The sequence below is a fragment of the Amblyomma americanum genome, chromosome 3, assembly GCF_052857255.1.
Source record: "Amblyomma americanum isolate KBUSLIRL-KWMA chromosome 3, ASM5285725v1, whole genome shotgun sequence".
NCBI classification, from domain to species: domain Eukaryota; kingdom Metazoa; phylum Arthropoda; class Arachnida; order Ixodida; family Ixodidae; genus Amblyomma; species Amblyomma americanum.
The window spans coordinates 222,327,671-222,354,829 of NC_135499.1; the positions used below are offsets into that span (position 1 = coordinate 222,327,671).

Here is a 27,159-nt window from a genome sequence, read left to right on the forward strand (position 1 = left end):
CACCAGTCAGGCTGAGAACGAGGCTTGCTGTGAGTATACTAATTAACTGAACAGTGCAGAGTACTGGACATGTTTGTGATCGTTGGGCATGATGCCCCAGCGCGACGTTACGCAAGGGGTGAGCAAGACGTCTTTGCTCGTTGCATCGCGCTGGAAGCCTTGGTCAAAAGTTTAAGAGCCAGGGTGGTTTGCTTCCAAGCAACAATCCTTGGCTCGTAATGCTTCCTCAGCGTTCCAAATCTCCTGAAGGTAAGAATATTCCTCTTCCTGCCTCCTCCAACGGGTACGACTTCCACGAATGCTACAGGAGTCCCACTACATGGCTTAGAGAAGTTAACCCTCAGGGCTCAACTTTTGACGAAGACTACGTTAAAAACCATAACGCAGCGTCAGATCTAATGTTAGGCGACACAGAGATTGAGGGTGCGCCGGTGGCTATATTTGCCCACTCATTAGCCGAGCTCATTAGCGCTTGTCCTGTGTTGTCTCCACACTGTCCTGTCTTCATGCGCTATGTCTTTTTCAAAAGTGATGCACCAACAAGCCCAAAGTTCCACCCTATTAATCGAGGCGCCGCGTTGTCCCAATGTGCGAAAGCCAGTGGTTTTAGCAATGTCAGCATCCTTGGAAGAAGTCGGGCCACAGAACACCGAACGTCTAGAGGCCTACTGCATCAGGATGCAAGACAGTGATTGCATCAAGCGGCCCGTCGCTCTGCCTGTTGAAAAGGAATTCGTTTTTTTAGACGGCAGGCGGTAGATGACAAAAGTAGCAGGGAACGACGGAGAGTTGACAGGGCGAATGAGATAAGGAAGTTTGCGGGAATGGGGAACCTGCGCTGCCAAGATGGCACAGCAATTGTTCCATTCGGTGACTCAAAACTGTTTTTGTCAGCCGTTTGGGCCACCGCAAACGCGAGAACACATTCTGCGCGATTAGATACCCGCATTTGGCTGACAGCATTCATTGCCTAGCTTCTCTCGGCGTAGCACAGATAGCGCGGAGGCTCACGCCAATGAGCGCCTGAAGGTGCCGCGGAAAAGTACTCTTAGTACTACCCCCAACTGCTTGCTCTTCTCGCTAGGCAGTGTGTTATGGCGCTGCAATCGGCACCACAAACTTCAGCGCAAGTTCCCCATAGGGCGGCCGCGGCTATAGCACAGGAGGGTTAAGCTGGAGACGGCGTTATCTTGAGGCTGACAGTGACGATGGCATTCGGGCTGAATTACGTCGCTGTACCTATCCAGTGAAAGACTGCGCTATAGACAGCGAGTGTTCTGTTAACTGAGCAGCAGGCTGAAGGTCGCATCGCAGTCGTATGAGCTGACAGCCGAGGCGCGGAGCAGCCGCGTGGTTCAGCTAGCTTTCAAGAAGCGTTGCAGTTCAGTTGCACATTCATCATAAAGCTTCCAAAACGACGTTACAAGTCACTAAGCATTCTGATTTGCGACCTAAAAGAGATTGAAACCACCAGAGGATAGTTACGAGTTAAAAAATTGTCTGTGGTTTAGCTCTGGTTAACCCAAGTCGAATTGCGAAAGCTTCGTTTCCTCGGCACGTCGTCTACGCAGCGTCTCATTCCGACGCTCTCGAGAATTCAAAGCGGTCTCTTCCGCAGTTGAAGAGTCACTAAGGGAGGTGTCACTTCTAGCCGCATCTGCGTTACGACGCTTATCGAGTCTTGCGGCGCGTTCTTCTGGCGTCTCTTGAGCGCGTTGTCTCTTGCTCGCTTTTTTCTGTCGTTGTTGCGTCTCTTTCGCGCTCTCCATAACGGCTACAATATGCACGCCGTTTAGCTAAACGTTGTTCCCGCTCTTCATCCGTTTCTTCCGCACGCCGCCGCTTCTTGGCTGCAGCACATCGTTGCAGCTTCACCTTATACACATCATCCAACATACCGTGGAGGATTCGCTGGGACTGCGACGAGCCGAGTTGGGGGGCCGCTTTTCCACAGCTGGCATGACGTCACGTAGAGCGAGCGCCTCCCCCACGGCAGCGGCGCGTGGAGGATTCGCTGGGACGATCGCGACGAGCAGAGTTGGGGCCCCGCTTTTCCACAGCTGGTATGACGTCACACACAAGTCACGCTAAAGGTCAATGGTGGATTCTCCGGGACGACGGCCAAGAGCGGAAACCTCTAGCAGTATTGCTTTCGCAATAAAATTAAAGAATTACACGAAGGAAAGTGGACTAGAACTGCAGTCAAAACTCTGCTCTTATCGACTACTCCGTGCACAGCGCCGATGAGCGGTGGAGCAGAGACACATGCGACTGAACCAATGTGATGACGCCGAATGAACAAGCGACAGCAAGAGCGGACTGCTCAAACAATCTTTTCTAAAGAAAGAGAACCGGAGGCAAAACAGCCTAAAGTGTTTCTATAGATTCGAGTTCACGGCAAAATGCGAAGATGCTGGGAGTAAGAGCCAAACTGAGCGGGGCAGCCTATACGACCTACGCCAAACCAGACCTGTGCAGATAGAAATTTAGCAGCAGTACAAGCCAGTGCAGCTCCTCCAGTCAGACACCAAGCTGTCGTGTTAGACAAAATTTCCTGCTCCAGGAATGTCTGAAATTTTGATAATCGGGAGATGTTAATAGAGACCCATTTTACCCGTTAAATAACGCGAGTCTGAAACCTAGCAGCTGTTTAATGCGCTGTAGCCGGGAGGATAGGTAACACAAGCCGCCGATAGGGTCGCCCTTGTCAGGTTTTAATGTACACTACGAACGGGTACCAATATTAAATAAAATGTGGAGGAAGCAGTGAACGGAAGGTTCGAGAGAGCCATCCGGCGAGGCGAGAGACAAGCACTGCGGAAAGACTCGGAGGGGACTAGCTTGCGTATAAGCCAAGTACTGCTGCAAAAATCTCTGCTTGGGAAATTTCAATGTAATCCGGAAGACGCAGAAAAAAAGATCAGTCTAGCAGTGTACAGATTAGTCCCACACCTATCCTTTTGCCACATTGCGAGGCGTCGGTTGCTATCAGTGATGGTATAAAATTCAGATAACGGGAGAGTAAAAGCTTTAAATTTTGGGGGGGAAAATGTCGTCAAAGATCATTTGAACAGAGCACTCACTGTTTAGGGCCGGAATGATGTTATAAATTTCCACATTTAAAGGTTGCAGCAGGGTCTGCACGACCATAACATGTGGGGTATGAAAACGAGTCCAATGGAGGCCAAAAAATGGACAGCTGTCAACAGAAAATGGACTGGGAGCGGTGGAAGCGTAATTATATATACCTTGAGGTGTGTGTGCACAATGATAAACTGAAGTCTAGATAAATTTGGGTGGAATGCGTACTTCAAGGCACGCTGTTAGCCACGAACATGGGGAGCCCAAAGCACATACGAAGCGCTTCAAAAGGAACAAGGGGACGAAGATTGTAAGTAAGCGAAGCTGAAAAAAAAAAAAGCACAGAGAATTCTAAAATTGGTCTGACGTGTATCGTATAAATTGTGAAAAGCGCATTTTACAGCATTCCGGTCCAGACACTACAAAATCTATATGCAACGTGCCCACTACACGAGCCTCTTTTGCCGTGACATGACCAATGTGTGCCCGCCCGGTAAGTTTACCGTCATGAATGACGCCCAGAGATCCAACTTGTGGAGTCTGTTGAAACTGGTATGACAGAGAGACAACTACGGGATCCTGTATCGAAAAATAAGGACAGCGCCCTTGTCAACATTTAACGTGAGGTGCGCTACTTAACCATTGCTCGAGCGTATACGATTGCAGGAGATCATAGATCAGGTGTCAGATGCAGCTGCAAAAAAAAAAAAAAGATAGATCTCGTACATCTCGTTTGTTCACAATTCCCAGAATGAACACCATTTTGAAAGCAAAAGAAATTCTCTTTTATGAAGAAATGCAGATATCCATGCAACTAATCAAGTTGGAAAATGAAGAAAAAAATGGAAGGTACACTCAAGCTCCGCCTGAAGGGTATGACGCGATAGCTTAAAGGGTTAATTCCTGTGTGTGCAGAAGGTCATTCTCTACTTCACATTCATTGATCCTTAAAAGTCTTTATACCACTCCTGGTGCAGTGGTGCAGCAGTTAAGCGATGCGCACTCCCTGCGATGGCAGGTGCTCCCAGCGGTGGACCTTGTGTGGCCCAAGTTGCTTTTCCCGAGCGGAGAATCATTACTTGAAGTGCCGCCTGCCACGGTGGGCAGTTTGCTCACAATCCGGTGGGCAGGTTGTGAAGACGCTGCAAGATAACGTGACCTCTAAGTGGCCCAACTGCCTCCTAGGTGGCTCTTTGGGGACCGCCTGCCGGAGCCATGCCCATTTTTCACTCACAACGCCGACACCGGATTGTCTGGAAACGGCATTTAAAGCGCTCGCGTTAAAACTGTACCCTGTACAATAGCAGATGGGGTTGAGAAATGGCCGATCTAATGTTTAGTGCGAAAGCATTGAACCGGACGTTCAGAGCCTGGCAAAATCGCCTAGCATTTGTCCGAGAGCAATCTGGATGGCGCAAATTCCACCAGTGGAAGCGCCTGCTATCTCAGGGCAGTGGCGCACCGATTAACCGCTGCGCCGGGTGTGGTATGACGGCTACCAGGGATCTATGAATGTTAAGTAGAGAAAGACTAATTCTGCATATATGGCTACGCCGTGCTATGAATGTTGTAAACAGTCATTTCTTTCTAAGGACGTATCTCCCAAGTGGTCCTTTTAACGCGATAGCCCCGTTACCCAGAAAATCCGGCGTCGGCGTTGTGAGCGAAAAATAAGGTGGCTTATATAGGGCGGTTCAGTGCCACCAGTCGGAAAAGGCCACCGGAGCCGGAGGTGGCCACCAGCCGGAGAAGCAAGCTATGTCAGCCACCAAGGTCACGTGACCTTGTGGCGTCATCACGACCTGCCCACCAGATTGTGAGCAAACCGCTCACCATAGCAGGCGGCTGTTAAATTAATGATTCATCGCGAGAGGTTGCTTAGGAAGAGAAACATGGGTCGCACAAGCCCCACCGGTGGCAGCGCCTTCCACCGCAGGGCAGTGGCGCATCGCTTAACCGCTGCACCACTGCGAAACGAGGTGTGAGGGCTCGCAGGGACCTACGAATGTAAAGTTGAGAATGACCAATTCCGCAAAAAAGGGCATTAACTCATCAACGCTATAGAGCCATATGCTTAAGGCGGAGCTTAAGTGTTCCCTCCAATTTTTTCCAGAATATAGAGAAAATCCGCGAAATATTAAAAAAAATTGTAGGGTTCTAACGTAGTTAAACTGAGTAGGACATGTGAAAGCACTTGAGGCAACGCCGCCTCAAAGGCAACCGCATGCAAGATTAAGGGTCTGAGGCCAACGGTCAAACGTCAAGGTCAGAGGTTTTTCAGCTTTGCTTGTGAAGCAGTGCTTTCGCACTAAAAAAAAAAAAACGTGATTGCGCACCAGACACGTTTTGGATGAACGGCTGGAAGACAAATCTTGTTTCCTGAGCGAATCAGACTAGCTGCTATCAAGGCGCTCACAGGCCCGAGTGGCAATCCCGAGTGGCAAGCCCGAGTCGCAAATGCTCATCATCGGAGAGCTCCCAGCCGTTCCAATTCGCAGAGGGGGCAGACAGCTATAGGAGGTATACAGTGACTCAAAACCACTTTTGGCGCTTCCATGACGCTCCTCCTGATGCCACTCTGTTTGCAAAATGGGAAAGGCTGTCGTTTCTTCCGCTCTACGTACCGTGCTTTCGGGACTGCCTTCATGGCTCTAGCTGCAGCCAAGGCTAGGCAGGAATTAAAAGGTACAGAGCGCCAGCAGGTCGTGCGCCCTGCTTTCTTCGTCGACGAACATCCTTGCGGTTCTTCCCTCACGAATGAAGTCACATACGCCCAGTGCGAGTTTAGGTTACTGCTTTCACATGCAACACCGACACAGCAAATTCGGTCGGAGGTACAGGCAAGGTTTGCATAGGCAACCTATTATTAAACGCGGCAGAAGCGTCACACGGAATGTGTTGATGACTTTATGACCAGCGTATTTTTGGATGCAAGTCAATATTTCGCATGTTTTGATTAGAATAAACAGTTTTGCTTCCACCGCAGCAACAGCTCCCACGTGACCCCATGTCGCACGCCATCTCGGCGCTCCGCATTGGTCAGTCGCAGAGCAAACACACCGACGCTGCAACTGAATGCCAACCGGACGGAACTCGGTCGCAAGTCATCTGCGACTAGACCGACGGCCCTCTCCAGTCGCAGACCGACAGAATTCGCAGCGTCGCAGGAGAAAATCGCATGCATGTGAAACGGCGAGCCGCAACTTTGAAGGTCACTGGACTCGCCACAGTTATGCCGCTCACCTCGCCGCCGCTCCGACCGCTGGCGCAACGGGTCTACAGTAGTAGAACACTGTAGCAGTTCTGAGCTTCCGCTAGTAACTTTTCGTTTGGTGCGCGCGCCCATTTTTATGAAGGCCGCTGCTGGAAACCATGATCAACGAAAGCAATTCCATGTTGGCAGTAACATAAATCTCGCCCCCCAGATAGTTGACATTTTTAATATAGAGCAGCATTATATCAGTCTCCACACCCTAGCCTATTACTGGCACAGTGACGTACACCTCGCGGACAAAGTTTTAGAGGACCGCGGTTGCCGTTTGATCCAAAAAAATTCACAACACAGTGGCGCCGCCTAGGGACAAAAGTTACACATTTTCGGCGATATTAAATTTTCATCGAAGCGCGCATTGATGAGTGCGTAAACTTTATATAAAGCATGAGGAACACTTCTGAAAAAAAAAAAACGTTGCATTTAAAACTTATTTAACCGATTTGTGGTCACGTGGCATATCATACTACTAATGGAGGGTTTCACTGCAAGATGGCACTTTATGCAATTTTCAATGTCAAATTAAAGTTATAAATCTTCATTCCTTTGATACTGCAGTGCTCAATTCTCACAATATGAGCCATAATCTTTTCATTTTCACCATAAACTCGTGACATATACTAGTCAGTGGCAAGTCCCTTTAGGACTTTGCAAGGACCAACAATGAGGGCAGCACTTCAGCTTCACAATACAACACATCCAACTCTTGCACTCACCTCAAAGCCTATATACCATGGAGTCAAGCGCATATAGCCATTATAGAAGGATGTCCCACGAGTAGTGATAGTGGCACCTTCAGGGCAATTTGCACATAGGCACATTATGCGCTGTAAAAAAGGTCTCTAATATAGTAGATGCTTAAGTGAGCTCAATTGATAATGCTGCCCACTATTCTTGCATTGTTTTTGTTACAGGACACAAATGTGCAAGATACTGTTGGTTTGCCATTCGTGGTCTACATGACATTGGCTATCTGCAATGTTTTCTGCTTGCACCTCTCCTGCAAACTGAACTGAATTTTTTTTTATTTCTTAGGTCTGCGACTTGCCCAATAACTGTACTTTTGCAAGACAATAAAAATAAAAAGTGTAACATCAAGGTAGACAAGCAACAGCGAATTAGAACCTCTACAACTAGGCAGCCACCACTGTTGACAGATGGCAAAAATGTTTTTAAGAGCGTGAGCTCTTACTCATCACGTTTAGAGATTTCATGGGGTCTGTTACCGATGGACGGATGGATGGATACAGCTGAACCCTTTAAATTGGGCGGTGGCTCAAGCCACCTAGCCATGGCTTGTGAAATTTTACTCGTCTTGATTTTAGCCACCAATCAGATAACCTTCGCTTGGTTACTTCTACCCGCTTAAAATCTACTTTCCCTTTACTCTCCTTAAACCCCAATGCCTTGGATAAATCAGCCCCGCTGCTTTCCACTGTAGGGTGAAGCCCTTTACAGAAAAGTATTAAGTGTTCAGCCGTTCCCTCCTCCTCCTCTCCAGCTCGTCCTGATCTCCAGGGGCCAGGTGGCTAGGGAAGCATATGGGTCCCGTGAAGAGGGAACCACTCCCATCGACGGCGTCTAGGCAGATGTCGAGCTCGAATCAATGTTGTTTCTCTCTCTCTCTCTCCTCTCCGCACGCAACGCACGTGTCTATCTCGTGGTACCCGACTCTGTATGTCTTAGTCCGCAAAACTCCCGTCCTGGCCTCAAAACAACAAAGAGCTTCCCCTACAATTATCATAGATATATTCTTTGGAAATTTCCTGCTTAAAAATCCTGTATGTTCCCAGTGCTGATTTTGTCAGCATCCCTGTTTCCCAGAGAGCTCTGTTTCTTTAACCTTTTTCTTAACCGATAATTGCCGATTTGCCCCCCTACTGTTGTCGAAATTTGCTTGTCAATTTTCTAGTTCGCTTTCTCCATTTCGTGTCAACATTCCTTATATACAGGTATCTGAAAACTTTCCTACCCCACTGCTTTTCCTCCATTTTTCTCAATCGCTCCTCAAATGCTATCTTACTGCTAGCTTCTCTGCTCTCGAACGACGCCCATCCCATATCACCCTGTACACCCTGATTTCGTGTATCGCCATGTGCTCCCAAAGCTAGCCTCCCTACGCCACGTTGTTTAATTTCTAACCTTGCTTGAACATCTAGTCTCATGCACAGGATCGCATTACCAAAAGTCAAACTAGGAATCATCACCCCTTTCCAGATCCCTCTAACCACTTCATACCTATTGTAATTCCATTGTGCCCTATTTTTGATCACAGCTGCATTTCACCATTTACATTTCACCACACTGAGATCACAGCGCCAACTGTGGCGGCAACTAGAAAACAGAACATCTCGCATTTAGACTTGTAGCGCCATCTACAATAGCATTGTATAAACAACCAAATGCTGCGTGCCAATGATGACGTTACGGTCCAAAATGGTGGATAGAGGCGGAACTATGCGAGTATGACCTAAGGGGACGAAATGGCGGCATAGTTTCGGCTTCTCGAATCCAAGATGGAGGCCATTAAAATAATTTGTGCCCTCCCATCACGTAACGAGGAGAGCAGTGAGAGCACTTTTAGTGTGCAATAACAATGCCAAGCTTTTCGTGCGCCTGTGAAGGATTACTGCTGTTAACACACGTTGCGGACGTCTAACAAGTGTCAACAGTTACTGAACCACTCTGCCTTAGTGGGGGGTTGTTTCTGTACAGTGCGTGCATGATTACTGTCGTACAAAGGCAGCCCACACATGATCAGGTAAGTACTTCGAGGAAGACACTTTGAACCCTGATGAAATAAGCCTTGCAAAAGTGAACCACAGAGAAGCACAGTTCAATTACAAAGGCAACTTTATTCGTCTATGAGAAAAACAGCAAACTACACTGAAGCACAAGGGAGCGGAAAAGACGAGGACGGCGGCATGCCCTCGGCCAACTTCGTTGTGGCTGCCCAAAGCAGAGAGGCAAGCGTCTGGCCGCTGGCTCGTCCCAGCCTGCTCTCGACAATGCAACCAAGCGGGCACTCATCAGTGTCAGAGGACACATTCACTCGTCAAGCAAGAAAGTGCTCAGGGCGCAAGCGCTTCCAAGACAGCCTGCCAAGGCAAAGCACCAAGGAAACTCCTCTGAAAACTGCGGCGGCATGCTCAAGTTTGCAGGCGACAAATTGCTATGCCATAACTGCATCTTTTTTTTTCTCCCATATATGTCGATATAATATATATATAATATATATATATATGTATGTAAAAAGATATCACATTCCTTTTGTCTTACACTTAACTAATAAACTTGGAGGAAAGTTGTGTGCCTCTGACCAGGGGCATCGTCATGAAGGGAAGCCCGGCTTGTGCCTCGACTAGACAGCACGCCAGACTTCCAACGCATGCAGCAGGCGAGCCCTCCTGAACACAACGTGGCGGCAAGAGACGCCAGCACTTTCTCTTTCCAGCCTGCGGCAGCCCCTTGACCGTCAAAGTACAACAACACCGTGTAGACGTCTGGAGGAAGTGTCACTCTGACTTGGCACCACCTCTAGCGCCAGCCACATTGCAGACATAACAGGACAGAAAATGCTACGTCGCACTTTGTCTGAGATACACAAGTGTACGGGGGAGTATACGAGAGGCTTTCCTCGTTGGCCTCTGAGCCCATCAGTCTAACCGCTGCCCTCTTCGACGGAGAACAGACTCAGGGACGAAACACGCAAACCAGACACATGCACATGTACCCAAAGAAGGAGGAGAACCAAACCAAGACTGCTACCATGAGGTGAAGGGAGCTTACAACAATGTAGGTTAGCCAGTTCAGTCAGAGTATAGCAATGACAAAGACTCCTGCATATTATAAAAAAGGCACTGTTTTACTGATGTTGCTCTGTTTTTTCCACGTCTGTTTCTTGTGCTGGATCCGTTCTTGGCCGTCCACTTTTTCAAAGAGACTACTTTGACTGGAATGAGACCCAAGCAGCCTCAAATCCTGCAGAAGATGCAACTGGGGCAACAAGGTTTCAAAGTGCAACCGGCAGAGCCAATCAGAGCGACTACCCGGCGCGCCACTCGCAGCGCACCGTGGCAGGCATTTTGCAAGCTAAGGAAAAGGCAGACGATGTGCGAAGTAAGAGCAACACGTTACCCACTGGCCTTTCAACACTGCGTGTGTGTGTGTGTGTATGTACACAGGCGCTGCTGCAGAGGCTACACGCATTTTGATTTGGACGTTTTGATTCCCCCAGAAAGAACGGACAACTCCCCCTGCTGAATACTTGTCGACAGGTGCTGTGTTAGTGGGATGACCCTGTTCCTCGGCCAAATCAGGTTGCATCAGGCTAGGACAAAACTTGGTCCCATTTCGAGCTTCCCTCTCTCACGCCAGACAAAACGTGCCGGGAGGTCTCAGCCTTGGACAGCGCTGTCAGTGGCTGGACTGAATGAAGGATGGAATCTCGCCAGGCGCACTGCTGCTCTTTGGGCGCCTGACAAAATAAGTGCACTCGTGCGGATGTGGAGAGCCTCCCCGACAGCAACAACCTCACAAGAGAAAGAGCACCCAAGACAACTTTCTAAAACTGGAGAAGAAAACTAAAAACGGCGATATGATATATAAAGAGTACACTTTCAATCATAAAAACAACTTGACACGCACACACACAAAAAGAAAAACAATATGGCACAAAACAGTAATGTGTGTTTACATAAAAATATAGGTGTACACCACACCTCTTTTTTTCTGGCATGCATATGCTATTGATCAACGACAATGAGGCTTGCATGCTTTCAGGACAAAATGAACTCTGCAGCGAAAGGAGTGCGCCTATATACACAAGCAGTGCGATGAGAAGACCCAATGCAACAAGGACCAATCCCACCCTGTGTGGAGGTGCATGTCTATAGCATGGCGTATTACTGCTTGTGTGACCTTGTGGACAGTGGCCAAGAGGCCCGCTGCACCAGTGACTGCAAAGAGCAGCGCCCATGTCTTAGCACCTAGACAAAAACGCTGGCTGGCAACGCTAAGTAATGGCATTTAAGTCTCAACCAAGGCCTGCTTTCCCTGGCAGGCCTTGTGGCCGCATGTGGGGACAAAAAAAAGAAAACATTTGTTCAAAAACAGGTTGTCGGGCGACGAGCCATTGGTGCAGCGTTACTGTAGTCATTCATGAGGTCTTTGCGGAGTGGTTGAAGGCCACGGCTGAAGCAACAAACAAAGGGACCCCTTTTTCTGCACAACAAGGGAGCACTGAATGAAATGCATGGGCTCCAAACATGAACAAATATCAACCAAGTCAAACAAGGAAAGCACACATCACAATTTTGCTCCAAGAGGTCTTCCAGACATTGATCGCCACTGCCTGGACCGCTTTAGACTCTCATTTCAGAGTTCAAAACATAATGTTTGCATAGGTGTGGGTTTGTCCACCCCTTTTCTTTCTTATGTCAAACTTGTAAAAGACTTTGGTCTTGGCATGTTAGTCATAAACAAAACTTTGCAATAACAATAGCACAGCTCTCCTTTCGTATTGTACCTGTGGTAAAAACTTTAGGCAATATAGAAGTAGCCTGTTACATTATGATCACTAAAGCTACAATAAAAAAAAATCTGTTTAGTAATTACTTGTATGTACACAACAAGATTTGTTAGCATGCTCTTGTAGTAGCGTAGTTCATCAAATAGTTACCCACAATGAAAATATGATGTTAAAAGGTATTATTAATTGCCCACGCAGAATATGAACATCAACAATTCATTAAAAACTTATCTAATTCATATGATGCTTTAAAAGCACAGTTGAAAACGGCCTCTTCTTAAAAGTGTGTCCGAAAACAAAACACTACATAAACACTTTACAGATATTACAAAAAATATATATATATATGTATATATATATATATTTATAATATAAATGTGTATGTCCATGGTGGTGGTGGTGGTGGTGGTGGTGGTGGTGGTGGTGTGTGTGTGTGCAAGTCAAAATTCTGGAAAAGCAACAAACAAACAAAGAAGAAAAAAAGGACCTTGACAGAACAAATACTTTGCAGACCGACGTGTGCCGCTTCTTTCTTCCTCAGGAGTAGTCTTGCTTTATCGTCAACACAGCGCGAGCAACCACGGTGGGGGCCCCCAAGCCTGACTAGGGGGGCGCTGTCAGAGTGGGCTCAGGGACAGCGCCGGCACATGGTAGTACTTGCACAGGGGCCGTGCACAGCGGCCCTTGGCAGCATCGCGGCACACCGTCACCTTCCCTTCCACCACCTCGACAAACTCTGCAGAGATACCAACAAGTTCTCACAACCAGACAAGACCTTGGAAGCACAACATTACTGCCTTTGAACAAAAATGAATGGAACAAAAGTGGCAAATCAGCTAGACAGATTGTTCATGTGCACACACAGGGGGTTTTCCCACGTTCTCCACCCTACCTCCACCCCTTGTCGAGAGACCAGTGCATGTTTATGGGTGCACTGCTTATATATAGAGAAAAACTGGTAACATGGCTGACCTTCTATTGTACAACTTGAGCTGCACATTTGGTTACCTTGCACAACATTTGAGGTTTGTTGAGTGCTACATTAAAAAGCTTTTCAACCACGTTGCAATGCACATTTCAAATGAAAAATGCGATTCACAAAAAGACATGTAAATACAGGTCAGGTAAACAATTGAAAGCAATAGACACAAATTCCAAGGAACCAATCACAAACAAGAGAACACAACTTCTACCATACTTCTGCACTGGTTACAAAGTAATCTGCCAAAACAAGAAATGGCTTCCAGGATGACAAGGGCTATTCTTTAATGCTATATTTAATGACTGTGCAGGCCAAGGGCTGCCTCATGCCGCCTGTCTGCACCAGCAGCTGATGTGCAGTTTCAGCCCGCAGAAGCCAAATCGAAGCCCTCACCTGAACAAGAAAAGCTAACTTGCACTAAGCTATAAGCAAATGGTTATGAAGAAACCTGGCCAGTCAGCTAGGCTCAAAGCTCATAGCTGAGATCAAATTCATCTTGGTCTGCGAATCAAACTTTGCACATATATTGTTGGAAAAAGTCTGAACAAAGCTCTGCCGTGGTTGCTTACCTTCAACAAGGTGCACATATCGACACTGGGGCCTCTTGCACTGCCCTGACTTAAAATCTCGGCACACCGGCAGGGTGTCCAGTAACTGGAATAACAAGAACACAAAAGAGCAGCTTAATCGTGCTTGCTGTTATTAGATACAGGGTGGCATGTGCAAGAACATTCACTGTGCAAGAGCCACAGCACTCATGCTATTCCACAGAAATTTTCTCACGTGAAGTCTTTCTCCTTCATGCATGGCACTGCAGTTTTGGAAAACTTTGTGCAAAAGGCGCATGTAAAGTAAAATCGAATGTGCCAGTTATGATGTGCACAGAACAAAGGTTAGTTACGAGGGGGTCAATAATGCAAAGACCGATGCACAATGTATAGTTATGTCTCAATACTATCTTATACGGACTAAGAAGAATGAAGTAATTTAGTGATCCAGAATGCCTTTACCATGAACCAAAAAGCTCTATCAAGTATTCTGCACTTTACCAATGAAATGATGTTCTCTTCCATGGCCTACAACCTAATGCTTTGCCTAGCAAGCTGAGCTGTTTCCCACATCATACAAAATGTACTGTGACGCTGCTTAATTAGACTCATATACGTCATTTGTCAAGTGTGGGATTGACAAAATCGACAAGCTATATAAAACTGATCTTATTTTTTTTCTTGGAAGAATTATTTTTAACGCATATCAGAAGAATTTTCTCTGCACACTAAGTAACAAGCTCTTATTTGTTAAATGGTACTTTATGCAAAAACTACCACCACTACATTAATGTGCGCTCCAAGGGTAAAGGTACACTGAAAACGACCGAATGCCTGCTACGCGGTGGTCGCACTCTTCAGACCTCTGGTGAATCTCTTAAAATGTGCAGACAAAACTTCTTTAATATTCAGTTATTGGTCTGAGTCACTGAGACTGGAGAACATCTTGAGCTAACTGCTACTATACAAATGCAGAATGTTGTGATATGCTGACAACTCAACTTCCTGCTTGTAACGTTACTGCAGCCACATTTAATTTAACACAATAAAAATGACGGTGCGCGAAATTAAAAGCATGCGGGGAGAGTTACAAGTCTCCCTACAAGAGGCCCTGTTGCAGAAGGTGCCTAAGATAGCACAAAGCCTGCTGATAAACACAGCTCTGTCATACAAAACTTTGCAAAGTGTTTCTGCTTTGCCCATGACAAAATAAGCTGTGAGGAAATTCAAACTGTCGTGGCGCCCCTTCCGAGAATAGAGAACATGCGCCTGACAAATACGAGACATGTTCAGTAAGATTTGCCTGTAGGCCTGCAAATCCTGCAAGTGATTGAATTCGAATGAACCTTTGCAATGTCCCAGAAGCACACCAGTTTAGTCTACTGGAGCAGCACTGCAGCAAAAACAGAAGAATACTGTTACCACCAGTGGCATCAGATGTCCATTACCCTTGAGGGGCTCTGCATTGCCACTGACAGGCACCATATCGAAAATTGATGCACCCCATCTATTTCAATATCTACACCCAGGAAGGCAAAATTTAATGAACAGTCCTCGCACATAATGTGCCATCAAAACATCCATTGCAAGCGGTTTCTCTGCATGCACAACAGCATAGCATTAAACCTCTGCAAGCCCAGCAACTTGGTAATGAGGACCGAATTCATGCCAGAACCACCCTGGCCATTTTTCTGAGCACCCAAGGAAGGCTGTGAGTACCTGACCATTGTCGTCACAGTATGCAACACTAGCAGCGTTAGGGGCAGCAGCGGCCACACCAGCAGATACCAGAGTGACAGAGGGCATCGTGGGTACTGGGGGGTGGTGGTGGTGATGGTGGTGGTAGCGGAAGATGGTGGTGCATGGGAAAGGGGTAGAGAGAAGAGAAAGAGACACAAGAGAGAGAGAGCCGTGAGGAGGAGAGCGGGTGCAGTCGGGAGATAGAGAGAGATAGAGAGCCATGCGTCCACAGCCACAGCCAGGCACTTTTGACACCTTGCAGAAAACAAAATTCAATCAAACTCAGCACCTTCAATGCAGAAAGAAGCAATACCGGTGTCTGATAAATTAATTGTATGCACCTTGAATTTTAAGAAGTGCAAAAATATTTTTATTACATGCAAACTTAATTATGCTTGCTTTGCTTACCTGAAAATAAAACACTACTGCATTTATCCTTACATGTTGGACCACTTTCCTTTTGTTTAGCTCCCAATGTATGGCGAGATCTTGTCAGCAAAAATTAGTAAGCCGCAATGCAGAACAGACGATTTGCACAAATGGCCCGCTGTTGATGCCTAGCCTCAGTATAAGGGATGTCTGAGGGTTAACAGAAAATGGCAGCCAGTGGTCACCTGCAGGCAGTCCTAGCTGCTGCCCTTGCATTGTGCCTGAATACATTCAATAATGTACACTTTTCAGGGCAATGCATAAGGATACAAGGTACAAATAAGCTGGAAGAAGTACATGCAAAAGCAGTGATAAGGCAGCCAAGCAAAAGTTCCCATCTAAAATGTGCCATATCTATTGCCGTGATACTTTTTCTAGAACAGTATTGTGGTTTTGTAAAAAGTTAGCCACAAAGGAAGGGCTGTAGCTCTGTCAAATTAGACAGTAAATGTTTTAACAAATGTACAGAATCAATTTGCAACTCACAAGTCACAGCTCGGGTAAAAAAAAATTCACCGCTTAGCTAAATGGTGCATTTTACAGCAGAGCCCACTTATAATGAGTGTTACCATTGCACATTACAGGAAAGTGCAACGTAAGTGCAACATATTGAACTCGCATAAGGCACCTTCCATGGAGTGCTTTCCATGAAATATGAGAGCAACCCTTCCATGCTGCACAGCATTTATTGAAAGTGGCAAAATTTTGCCACTTTCGTCTCTCTTTAAATATCCATCACCTGCCTTCCCTAAACTCAGAATGGAATGCTACATGGCTGCAGGAATGAGTGCCTGATTGGTCAAGAGCTGAGAGAGACTCTAGCATTTGCCTTAGAGAGAAAGTTTCTGACATCTTGGCCCCTGTCTGTTGCGTGCGGCCAAGGCAAGTTCAGAGAGACTGAGGCCTTGAGCACTGAGAGGCTCGATGCATGCCAAGGACTCGGCTGGCGTTAATCACACAGACAATTTTTCGCTGTTCCATCACATGCTGTATTGTGTTCACACTGTTGAGAATGCCAAAGCATAGGAAAATGGCATAGGGCTGTGCAAGCCCTTTTATGATGCAATGTGGTTGTGGTGGATCCTCCTCATATGTGATTTGACCCACCACAACTGCACTGCACTGCAAATAGGCTTGCGGAGGCCCATGCCATTTTCCTATGCTTTGACAACCTCAACAGTATAGCATGTGACAATTTCTTGAAGCAGACACCCTTGCCCAGTTTCTCAGCAAATAAATTTTCCACAATGCAAATGGTTTTTGTTGGCCCTCACAGCTCAAGTCCCAACATTTCTTTGGATCCAAGTTTTTTCTTCATCCAAAATGAGAACTTAAACTTGGTAGTCCCAATCCCATTGTTCCAGCCAGAGTGAACACAATTCTGAATGGTTCCAGCTAAGGAGTACCTGACCTCACTGATTCTGGTTGGGAACCCAACACCAAAGGCTGGAAAGCACCTAGTTGGCCGATCCTTCTGAAAATACACATCGCGCAAGTTGATGCCTATTCATCCCAGCAGTGCTCAGAAGTCTCCTTTGTGCAAAATAAACAATGGCCTCCAAGTACTAGTAGTACTGTCCCCATATGGCTCCCAGCTGGAACCGTCTCCCTGCAACCAGTAGGTTTCCAGCCAGATCCCAGCCCTAATGTGGCACAGAGTTGTGCTGCAGCACACACACACATACACAGCTTAGGCTGGGAGTCTCATGCAGAGCCTAGCTAAGCAGCAGGTGCCAGCATGGGGACAAAACAGCGTGCGGCTACTCACACGAGACAGGCACGAAGGGCTGTTGCATCTGTAAAGCCAGGGCTTGTTGGTAGGCTGTGGCACTGGGCTGGTACACAGGCACACCGCTCTTATCGAGGGCAGGGCGTTTTGTGTATGGAACTAGACCGGGCAATGCCTGTGTGCAACACAAAAGACCGGCCAGGGGCAGGGGTCAGGTGCCGAAAATGTGTCTGGGCGCGTGCACGCAGGTGAGCCAAGCACAGACTGAGTGCGAGAACACAGCCTCCTCAGAGGGTAGCACAGCATGCTCTATGCATTTGCACCATGTGCACCTTCTAACTCCACATTCTAACTGATCACATGTGGCCCTGCAGCGCAAAGCATTCCTGGACCAGCCTCCGACACTGCACAAGAGAATACAGCCTCTGGAGGTCCGCCAGTTCTGGAGCAATTGCTTGGGGCATCAAACCAAGCTGGAAGTTGCCACGCTCAAAGCCAGTGAAAAATATTTGCATACTTTTGCTCATGAGCAAAACTATATCCCGACATTTTATTGATTTACTTTGTTGAAAAGACATTAAAACATTACTGAAAATATTTTATTGGAACAGAAAGCTTTGGCTTCAAATTGATTGTGGTTTTAGCTTGAAACAAATAAGGCTCATGCAACTCTGGTGATATTCAGGCTTTCTAAACCAACAGTGTGACTGCACTTCTCATTGCAACTGAGCGCCCCAACCAGCTGTGCTGCTGTGGCTGCTACGAGAGCGCCTTGAGTCCCTTGACAGATTATAGTTAAGACTACTGGCCCCACAGAAGGCTAAACCGCAGTTACTAGCGTTTCTGTCAAGGTAAAGTTGTTCAAGTAGGGTGCGGATTATCTGTGTGTCCAAGCAGTTTGCGGACACCGTGGACCTCCATCCCATGCTCAAACATCCCGTGCTAGCTGCAGCTGTAGTTTGCCCTCAGCCAGCAGTGCACACGACAAACTTAGGAACAGACATTTTTTCAATGCAAATCTGAGACACTGGAGTGAAGTGCCAGGCTGGCCTTGAGGTGGCTGCTGCTTCTTGTTGAATGGGGAAATGAAATTTTGCAAAATTAATGCATCTATAAGAGGCAATAAAGTATGCTAGCAAGAAAACAGTCAGTAGTCTTCTGGACAATGACTAGACAAATAAAGCCAGCACTTCATATTTGGCTGACCTGCTGCTGAGAGGCTATTTCTCTTAAAGAGCTAAGCTCAAGTGTCCATGCATAGCAGCACTACAGTAGTGGTCTTTGCACGCCTTATAAATCAAACTGGCCAGGGAATAACCAAAAAAAAGCCCCCTTTATTTTCCAAGGTATGCTGCCGCAAAGACCATTAATACAAAGGTGTAGCTGAGCTGTGGAATGCATAAAAATATGCACTAAGAACCATACCATGCCTTGGATTCAAATGACATGAAGTGCTTGGGCAAGCAAGCTCAGCATACTTGACATGCCTGGTAGATTTCAAAAATTATTTCTGCGTGAAGGATATGGTGCAAGAAAGATCCTTCTAAACATGTCTGATGCTTCCTTTAGAACATCAAATGACAGCCAAGATTATGACAAACAACAAGACAACATTATTCCAGCCTTGTGCAAAGATGTCATTCTTGCAGAAAAGTCCTCAAACTAGCACAAGCTTTTCATCAATTGAAGAAACCAAGACCTCCTGCCCGATATGTTAGCAATAAGTACACCACTTGCTGGGCGATTGGATCCAGGGCTGCGAGAGAAGCTCCTGTACTGCACACAGGGCGCATAAGCTCCAAGCACAAAGTTCTCACAGAAAAATGCCTTCTTAATAATTAAACTTCTTTAGAACTAAATGATAAGATGCAGACAAAACTCCACCCATACATTCAAAGCTACAGGTGCAATTTGGCAATAAATTTCAACGTCTTAGAACAACAAAGAAACGAGATATGATGCCACACGAGTGAATTAGCTCCATGTGAAATGAACTTTACCCAGGCAGACTCTAAAATGGATGCTCCCATGGGGTAGGGTGGAGAGGAGTGGACCAAGGCATACCCTGCCATACTAGTAATGCTGGCAAAATGTTGGAGAGATAAATAAATAACCAATCACACATCTTGTTGATTAACATGCGCAGTAGTTCCTTCCCAAGAAAAAGCAACTTGCTTGTGAGATATTCAAATACTGCCCTGCAAGATATACCCTGCAGCTGTTCTTAAAAATCGCATTTGTAAAGAAGAAACAGACCACATTCATTACACTGCCAATAGCAAGATATTTGCCCAGCTGGCAATGCAATGCTCACTTTTGTGTGAGCATATTTGTGCACTTGAAATGTGCTGGATGCAAACCAAGTTACCACAGATACCCTCAGAATGAACAGCAGTGAGAAACCAGAATGACGAAATTCTGAAGAGTGCGAAATTCACTGCCAAAGAAAGCTACCAAAGAACTAGAAGAGGAACCAGAAAAAAAATGCAGTGAAATTGTGCTAGTAATGCTGACACTGACTGTACCTGCATGTGTAGAGAAAACTATACTGCCGTGGTATGCTCAACACATTTAGCAACGTGAAGTTGGTGCACACATGGTAAGTCCTAGATTTCATGTTCATCGTTTACTAAACATCTAGCCTTTATCCTTGTACCCTGTTATCTGCATGCCATTAAAAAGGTTTTTGCAAAGGTTTCTTGGTGGGCAAACAATTATTGTTTCACATCATTTTCTGGTGGGCAAACATGATCAGTTTGCCCACCATAATATGATGTGAAACCACAATTGTCAAATTTACTGAGCAGAATGGACGTTTCATAGCCAATTTTAGCTCCCCTAAACTTAGCCTGGGCAAAAAATGAAATCCATATTGGTCTTCTCAAGGATTTTAACAATGGTACCAGGCAAAAATTTGGCAAATGATGAAGACAAAGAAAAGTTAGCTACAGCACTCATCGGGCATCTAAGCAAGCGGCTGCGACTCCCCAGTTGTCGTCATCAGATGCTCAGAGCAAAACAGAAGTGGGAAAATGTTCTCCCACTCTGTGAGAGCCACAAAAGGCTGCAAAGCTTGTTTTCCTCATGCAGAACAAGTGCACTTTGTCAGCACGCACCCTGGTGGCACTCAGTGTAAATGCAAGCTGCATGCGCAGTTCTTCTCTGACCAAGCAAAAGAGAGAATTTTGCCCAACAAGCGGGTTTGCTACTGATCCAAACAGAGCACTTATAGAAGGACAGAAAGATAATGCCGAGAATATGACCATTAAGAAGTGAAAAGTGCTGCAATGCTGGCAGTGAGGTCACGAAAACAACCTATAAGTGCCGCCCGGGACCCCGTAGCATTCCCAAGCTTCAGAGAGAGGAAGACCGTTCTCACATGCCACAACCGCAAAGCGGCAACAACACCGCAGGCTACTCAACCCATATGTGAAGTGGCCTGTGTATTTTTGACAAGAGCTGTTTCTTTTCCAAAGGCTGTGTGTACTGAAACCTGGATGCCACCCAAGTAGACTTGTGCTTAAGTGTGTCGTCAGTACCCCCACAAGAATTCAAGGTCATTTATTCAAGATAGACTGGAAACAAATGTATAATTGCACTGCGTTTTGTGTTGTGCCCATCAATTTGTTGTACCCATTGCACTTACATCTTCATGGCTGGTGATGAGCATATTGCTTGCTTTGTTAAAATGGTCTCTAGCATGACTGCAGTTGAGTGAAGCTATGCATACACCCCCAGTGTGGAGACTTGAACAAATGCAGCGCCCATAGTACGTGCACCTCCACCAGTGTTTGCGCTCAGCTGCTTTTGTATTGATGCAGGATGTGCTCTTAGTAGGCAATGATGCATGCTCAGTTAGTGCACAATAAAAGAAGAAGCCTGCTCTTTTATGCAAGCCAGCCCAAGACTACTTTTCACTTCTCTGCATAACTTGTACTAGGCAAAGCTTCAACCTGCATACAGCCTACAAACTCCATTAAATATATGTAATGCAGTAGAATTATGCTCCTACAGAGTTGTAATGCTAACACTTTATTATGCAAGAACATTGTAAACTTGTACCAAGTGCCGCACCTGAGATAAATTTCTACGCCGACGCACACAAAAAAATATTTGACTTTCTACGGGCCACAAAATGCTGCTGTCCGTGCACAGTGTAATACACCTACACTTGCACCCGTAAAGGAAAGATGCCTTCCAGCGAGGATGTGGAGTAGGTGTTAAAGTGTGTAATGAGAACATTACTGTGATGACAGCAGGCGCTATGTACAACTGAGCTCGCCATTTCTATCCAGAAACTAACTGCTTGAAATGTGTTTTTACAGCTGCACTGAGCTACTGTGTAGAACATAGCAGCAACCCTGAAACCCTCCTTTCATTCCCGCTTAGCCCTTGTCACTGAAGGCCATTTCCGAATGAGATCAGACAGCACCCAATAAAAGCAAGACCACAAAATACAATACATCATCATAGCGCCAAGCACTATCCTGCAAGTGGCTAAGCAGCTCTCGGGCAGTGGTGCCTCTGCCAAATGGCAACTGTGATGCTCAGAAATTACCAGCACAGACAGAGTGCATGCAGGGCTGTCTAGAACGGGCACAGGAGTGTTGATGCAATGAAATTTCATAACAAATATTAAAAAGGCAAAATGCAAATTCCTGAGAATTTCGGCCTTAACATCTGGTTTTTATAGCTCCTCTGAGAAATAAAAGGCCAGTGTTTATGGTTTAACTCTTAACTGTAAAAAAAAACTAAAAACAAAACAAAAATGTCAGGCATTTTCCAGAAATACTCGGCTTCTACCAGATTTTTTAAATCAAGAAATAAACATAAGATTTCCACCTCCAGATGAAACATAAAAAAACTGAGAACAAAGAGCCCCAGATATCTGCTTTACTGTGTGGTACGCTTGATAGGCAATACTGGTATATTACATGGGTGATACTATAAGACTAGAAGCAGAAGGTAATTTATCACCAAAAATGATGCCCACCAAAGTATATCTTTTGGCTTCCACACACTGCCCTAAGAACAGGGCTTGACAACATGTACAGTGTTCAGGAATGAAAAGTACACACAGTGGAAAAACGTAAGCAGCACAGCCTACTTTATCGCCTCTCCGACCTACAGAAAGCTTTGCAGCAGATGTGCTTATCACAGGCTGTCCACATGGGACTGTCGTTTTTACTGCATTTCGTCCATGTGGATGAGCCAATTGATACCTACTTTGGTGTAGCAAATGATGTCAGCATGGTTGAGCAGCTGGCAAGCACTTACAATAAACATGCACATGGAGCAAATAACTTCCGTAGTTGGTAAACAAGGGCCTGAATGCTCCCCTCTCCTTATTGGTGGAAACCTGAGAGTAATCAATGTGCACTGCCAGCAGCGGCATCCCCAAAGGGACCAGCTGCTCGTTTATTAAGGCTGGGATATCACCTTGTGACGCTGTTTAAAATATAACGCCATGCCATTCTTAAAAAAGTGGTGGCCATTACCAAAAGTAAACAATGCAAGCAGCACTGAATGATCAGTTCAGCCAACATACTGAAAAAAGAACAAAAAAAAAAAGAAAAGCTCGCGCTGGTTCACAAGGAATGAGGCCAGTCTGCAAAAGGGCCAAACCTGCGTGCACAGCACTCCCACAACAATAGCGCCATTCTCACCCAGTGCACCATGACCTGCCCTTGGAGCACAAGAGAGCACATGCCTCTGCCACCCCCTTTCCGTGCCCCTGGGGGTATGGAAAGAAGGTGGCAGCAGAAGCATGCCGCTGCTCGAGTTGTGTTCGCCAAGCAGATCACTCGAGTGCACTTGAACTCAAAACCAAAGAGGGCGACAGAGGGCACACAACAGCAATGCGCAATTTTGAAAAGGCACTCTCCTTGGGGCGGCAGAGAAGCGACTACCTTAGTTGGAATCATCTCAAAATGTCTTACTCGAAAGCTAGTCTAGGCATGTGCGAGAACTACGTTTCCAAGAGGGCATGCCTTTGCAGATTAAACAGGCTGCTCACTGTTTGAGGTTGCCACAGAGCCTGCCCCCCTCCCGAGTGAAGCGAGCACGACAGCCTATCTTCTGAGCGACAACCCCTGCACATTTCTCGAGAACCAAGCCAAGCACATGACGCCGCATTAACGAGGGGAGAGAGAGCGTGTGCACCTCGCCACAGAGTGTGCTGGTGGGGAGGAGACGAGCAGATCATGAGAGCAGCCAATGCAGCACATGGACACACAATGCAAGTGGTGCCACGGGTTAATCACACACAACCCCAAGCCGCCAGTGCAAGAGCCTCTCTGCGTGCACAACCCGTGGGGAACGGGCGCCACACGCTGGCGGCGCAAGCAGGGAGCCCGGCACGTGCAAACGGCCCATGCACACCGGCCCCTCCTCCCCCGGTGCCTGTCGCCCTCTTTGGTCCACACATCACAAAACCAGCCCTCTGCCCTCCAGAGAGGAGAGGCCAAGAGAGAAGCATGCAGAAGCTCTAAGGGGGAGAGTACCAGGACAACTTCATCTGCAGTCTCTCGGGGGCGCTTCTTGCTCGCGGAAGGATCTCCCAGGCCCGGCTAAATTAGTATGCAGAGGCAGACGGTTTTGTTTTTGGATGGCGGGTAGGCACAGCGCATGGCAGCAAGCAGCAATGCGTCGAAAAGGAACCAAAAATGAGGAAGGAAGGAGTAAAAAAAAAAGAAACAAAGAGAGCAATCATTAAAAAGGTCGGCCAAAAACAGCATTCTTGTGTCTGTACACGCCCGGCAGAGCTGAGGTTGCACCGCCAGCCCAGGGACACGGCATGCAGGTACCGCATTTATGCACATCCAATGCAACCTCCTCTACATCCTTGCCCCCACAAGGGAGTGACGGAAGAGAGCAAGTTACCAAAAGCTCTCCACTCAGCACGGAAGTTGGCATCGCATCTGCATAGATACGGTACGACACCAAGGAACAGCATCACTGCTATGTGTGGCCAGCCTGTACCAGAGAGTGCAGGCCAGCCATGGTAGCCTTAGTCTCCACTAACACAGAATCTCATCAGCCATTAGGACGGAACAAGGAGGAAAAAAGAAGCAAGCATGAGCCTAACCAAAGTGGGCGACCAAAGCAAACAGAGAGCCCTTGCCTGCGAGAAGCTGACCACGTTAACAGCTCAATATGCTCACAGTTAGGAGACAGTGCTTGCTGGATGCGTTAAATGGGCAGTGACGTAATACCATGCTCTCGACCTGCCACTGTACCACGACTGCGTTGGCTCGCCTAGTCTGTTGCTGATGGCATCTTCACGATCACCACCAAGAGCAACGTTTCTCTGCTTGCACCCATTCTGTATGCTTCACCTCAGCTAGAAATCAGCAGTAAGGCAAACTAAAGGCCATAAAGCTCATTGTAACAAGGCCCGGCAACACTTCTTACTCAGTTTAATTACTGAAGTGCCTCACAAGAGCTAACACTAACATTTCACCATAGCACCTGAACCTTATGCCTCCAGGAGTGAAGCCCTGTCCATAAAGACTGCACACAACAGCCAGTGTGCATGGTAGCCCTATATTTAGTACTGCCAGATAGGACATTGTCGTGCTACCATTTGCCAAAAGTAGTTCATCGTAGAATGTAGCATCAATATGTCTTAGTCTACACTGCCATGACTGCGAATGCATTGAGTCTTTTCATAACTATGATTTTATGCAGCAGCCACAAAGACCAGACAGACGTGCAGGCTGATCAAGCCGCATCATAGTGAGGAGGGTGCCGTCACGTGCAAGAGCAAGTATTTAATAAATTTACCTGGAAGTCAGGGGCAATTGTCTGGTAATGTCCTTTCATGTGACCTTTTGACTCTTTGAGAAGGGGTAACAGTGTACATGCGTGTGTGTGTGCACGCGCGCATTTCGTACGAAAATTTCCAGGTCAAAGTCGCCAATCGTGGTGTTCCTTTCTCTCTTCACGTCCGTTTTTTTTTTTTTTGCACTGTTACCAAAGAAGAGTGCTTCAGAGCATCTTCATCAGCAGCTGCCAAATCTGCATTCATGTGGATACTATTGAAGTAGTTTTGTAGCAATGCAACATTTCACTCTTTATACTAAGAGTGTGCTGCTCACAAATGAGTCAAAATATAGCAACTAGTATGACATGACGTTGCAAGTAGAAGCTAGCAAGATGACTTCGAATGAAACATCTTGCATTCCTGTGCTGGCAGCATTCACAATACACAGCATTTCCTTGGCAGGAATTAATCACAATGTACTCGAAAATAACCTTTGCCCCAGACTATTACTATGATTCCCAAATAACTTTGTGATATCAAAACTGAGCTGTAATTGCCATACTGCTGAAATGGGGGGAATGTCAGCCAAGGCTGGTTGGGATTTAGAACAGCAACTGACACAACCATGCCAATAAAATACGGCTTCATCCTTGCGAAGCATTCAGCAGTTACAGCAGTCAAATGACATGAAGCCAAGGTGCAGAATCAGAAGTGCAAATGCAACAGACAAGACAACGACACTGGCCTCCGACGGATAGCATGCAGCCTGCCAATGCTCCGCATGGCTAGTCTGAACCGGGCACAATTTTGTGGTGAATAATTGAGCTGGACAGGACTTAGTCGCGGTAAGAGACCCTAAAGTTTCGGTGATATTCAACTACACCACAGTTCATGGGGCCACAAAGCCTGGCTTCCTCACATGACTGGCTTGCACCGGTCCTTCATTAGTTACATTAGTTATCAAGAGAGCGTGTCAGATTCATGACCTAGCTCAGACTCATTAAAAACTATTTTTTGGCCTTTCCCTTGGCTGGGGGACCAAAAGCATCCCTATCCCTGGCCTACATTCTATTGAATAGTCTATCAAAAGAACTTGCTGTCTAATGCTTGCCAGTGTTATTGTTTCTAACGACAAGACATGCTCTCTGTATCAGCACGTGTCACGTCTCTGTTGCCAACAGCACGGCTTGGTCGGCTAGTGTGCTTGTGCCCACAGAGTGGGATGGCAGCATGCCCGTCAGTTACCAAGAATAATCTCGCCCATTAACAACTGAAAGATACCTCTTTCGCAAGAAACAGACGACAAAATTGTGACGGCTGTGAAACTGAAGCCGCAACTTTTAAGACCAACCACCTACGGCTTTGCTCCCACAGTGTGTTCCTCCTTGCTCCGTCCTCTTCCACAAGGCAAAGTGGCAATCTCAAGGTCATGGGAAACACTCCGTGGCAGCCATGCTGCCCGAAAGCAACCACAGCTCCACACATGAACATGACATACCCTAGTGACCAGAGGTGGCATATAAATCCAGACTTGTTTCTCAATTGCAATAAATTCCCTACCATCCGGCCTATGCCTCCAGCAAGCATGAAAATCATCAGAAAACTTGCCTTACATGCCCCCTAAGCTCAAAAAAAGAAGAAAGCAGCAGATCACGAGCACAAGCACAAGTAAAAGCAAAGGAGATTCTGTGCATGCAGTGAAACTACTGTTAAACTAGGAAAAAAGTTAATGGCACAGAATGTGCTAATGTGCTTGCACTGTTAGTTACCTTACACTGAGGAAAGCAGCAGTGCTAGGCAACAATGAAATGGGAAGACCTTCCCGCATGTTTTTCCAATACAAGCTGTACCTAAGCTGGTGGCTAAATTTCAACACATAGCTACAGCTCTGCACAGCACATTAAAAAATGTAGCACTCTTTGAAGTAGACGTCAATTTATTCTTTAAAAATATCCGTGTATGCTGCCTTCCCGTACTATCGTCGTTCAACACACTAGCAAAAACAACAGTGGCAGAAAAGCCACCACTCTAGTCGCCCATCCGACTGTGTTGCACACTCTGGTGGGCCCCCCTTAGCACTGAAT

The 27,159-nt window shown here is 46.5% G+C and overlaps 1 protein-coding gene across 9 annotated transcripts in view; it reads right to left on the reverse strand.

Annotated features, from left to right (window-relative positions):
• Positions 1 to 9,187: 9,187 nt before the first annotated feature.
• The window catches only part of LOC144126161 (uncharacterized), a 70,898-nt gene continuing 52,926 nt past the window's right edge, over positions 9,188 to 27,159 (reverse strand). For 5 of the 9 annotated variants that reach the window (XR_013313464.1, XR_013313460.1, XR_013313459.1 and 2 more), the window contains 4 exons: positions 23,814 to 23,879; positions 17,350 to 17,485; positions 13,434 to 13,518; positions 9,188 to 12,618 (listed from right to left, as the gene is read on the reverse strand). Coding sequence is in view for 2 of the 9 variants with exons in the window: in XM_077660141.1 (XP_077516267.1) it covers positions 12,500 to 12,618; positions 13,434 to 13,518 (204 nt within the window). In the remaining 7 variants the exon portion in view is untranslated. The remainder of the gene's footprint in view (positions 12,619 to 13,433; positions 13,519 to 17,349; positions 17,486 to 23,813; positions 23,880 to 27,159) is intronic. The other 4 variants (XR_013313463.1, XR_013313461.1, XM_077660141.1 and 1 more) reach the window with 2 other exon arrangements.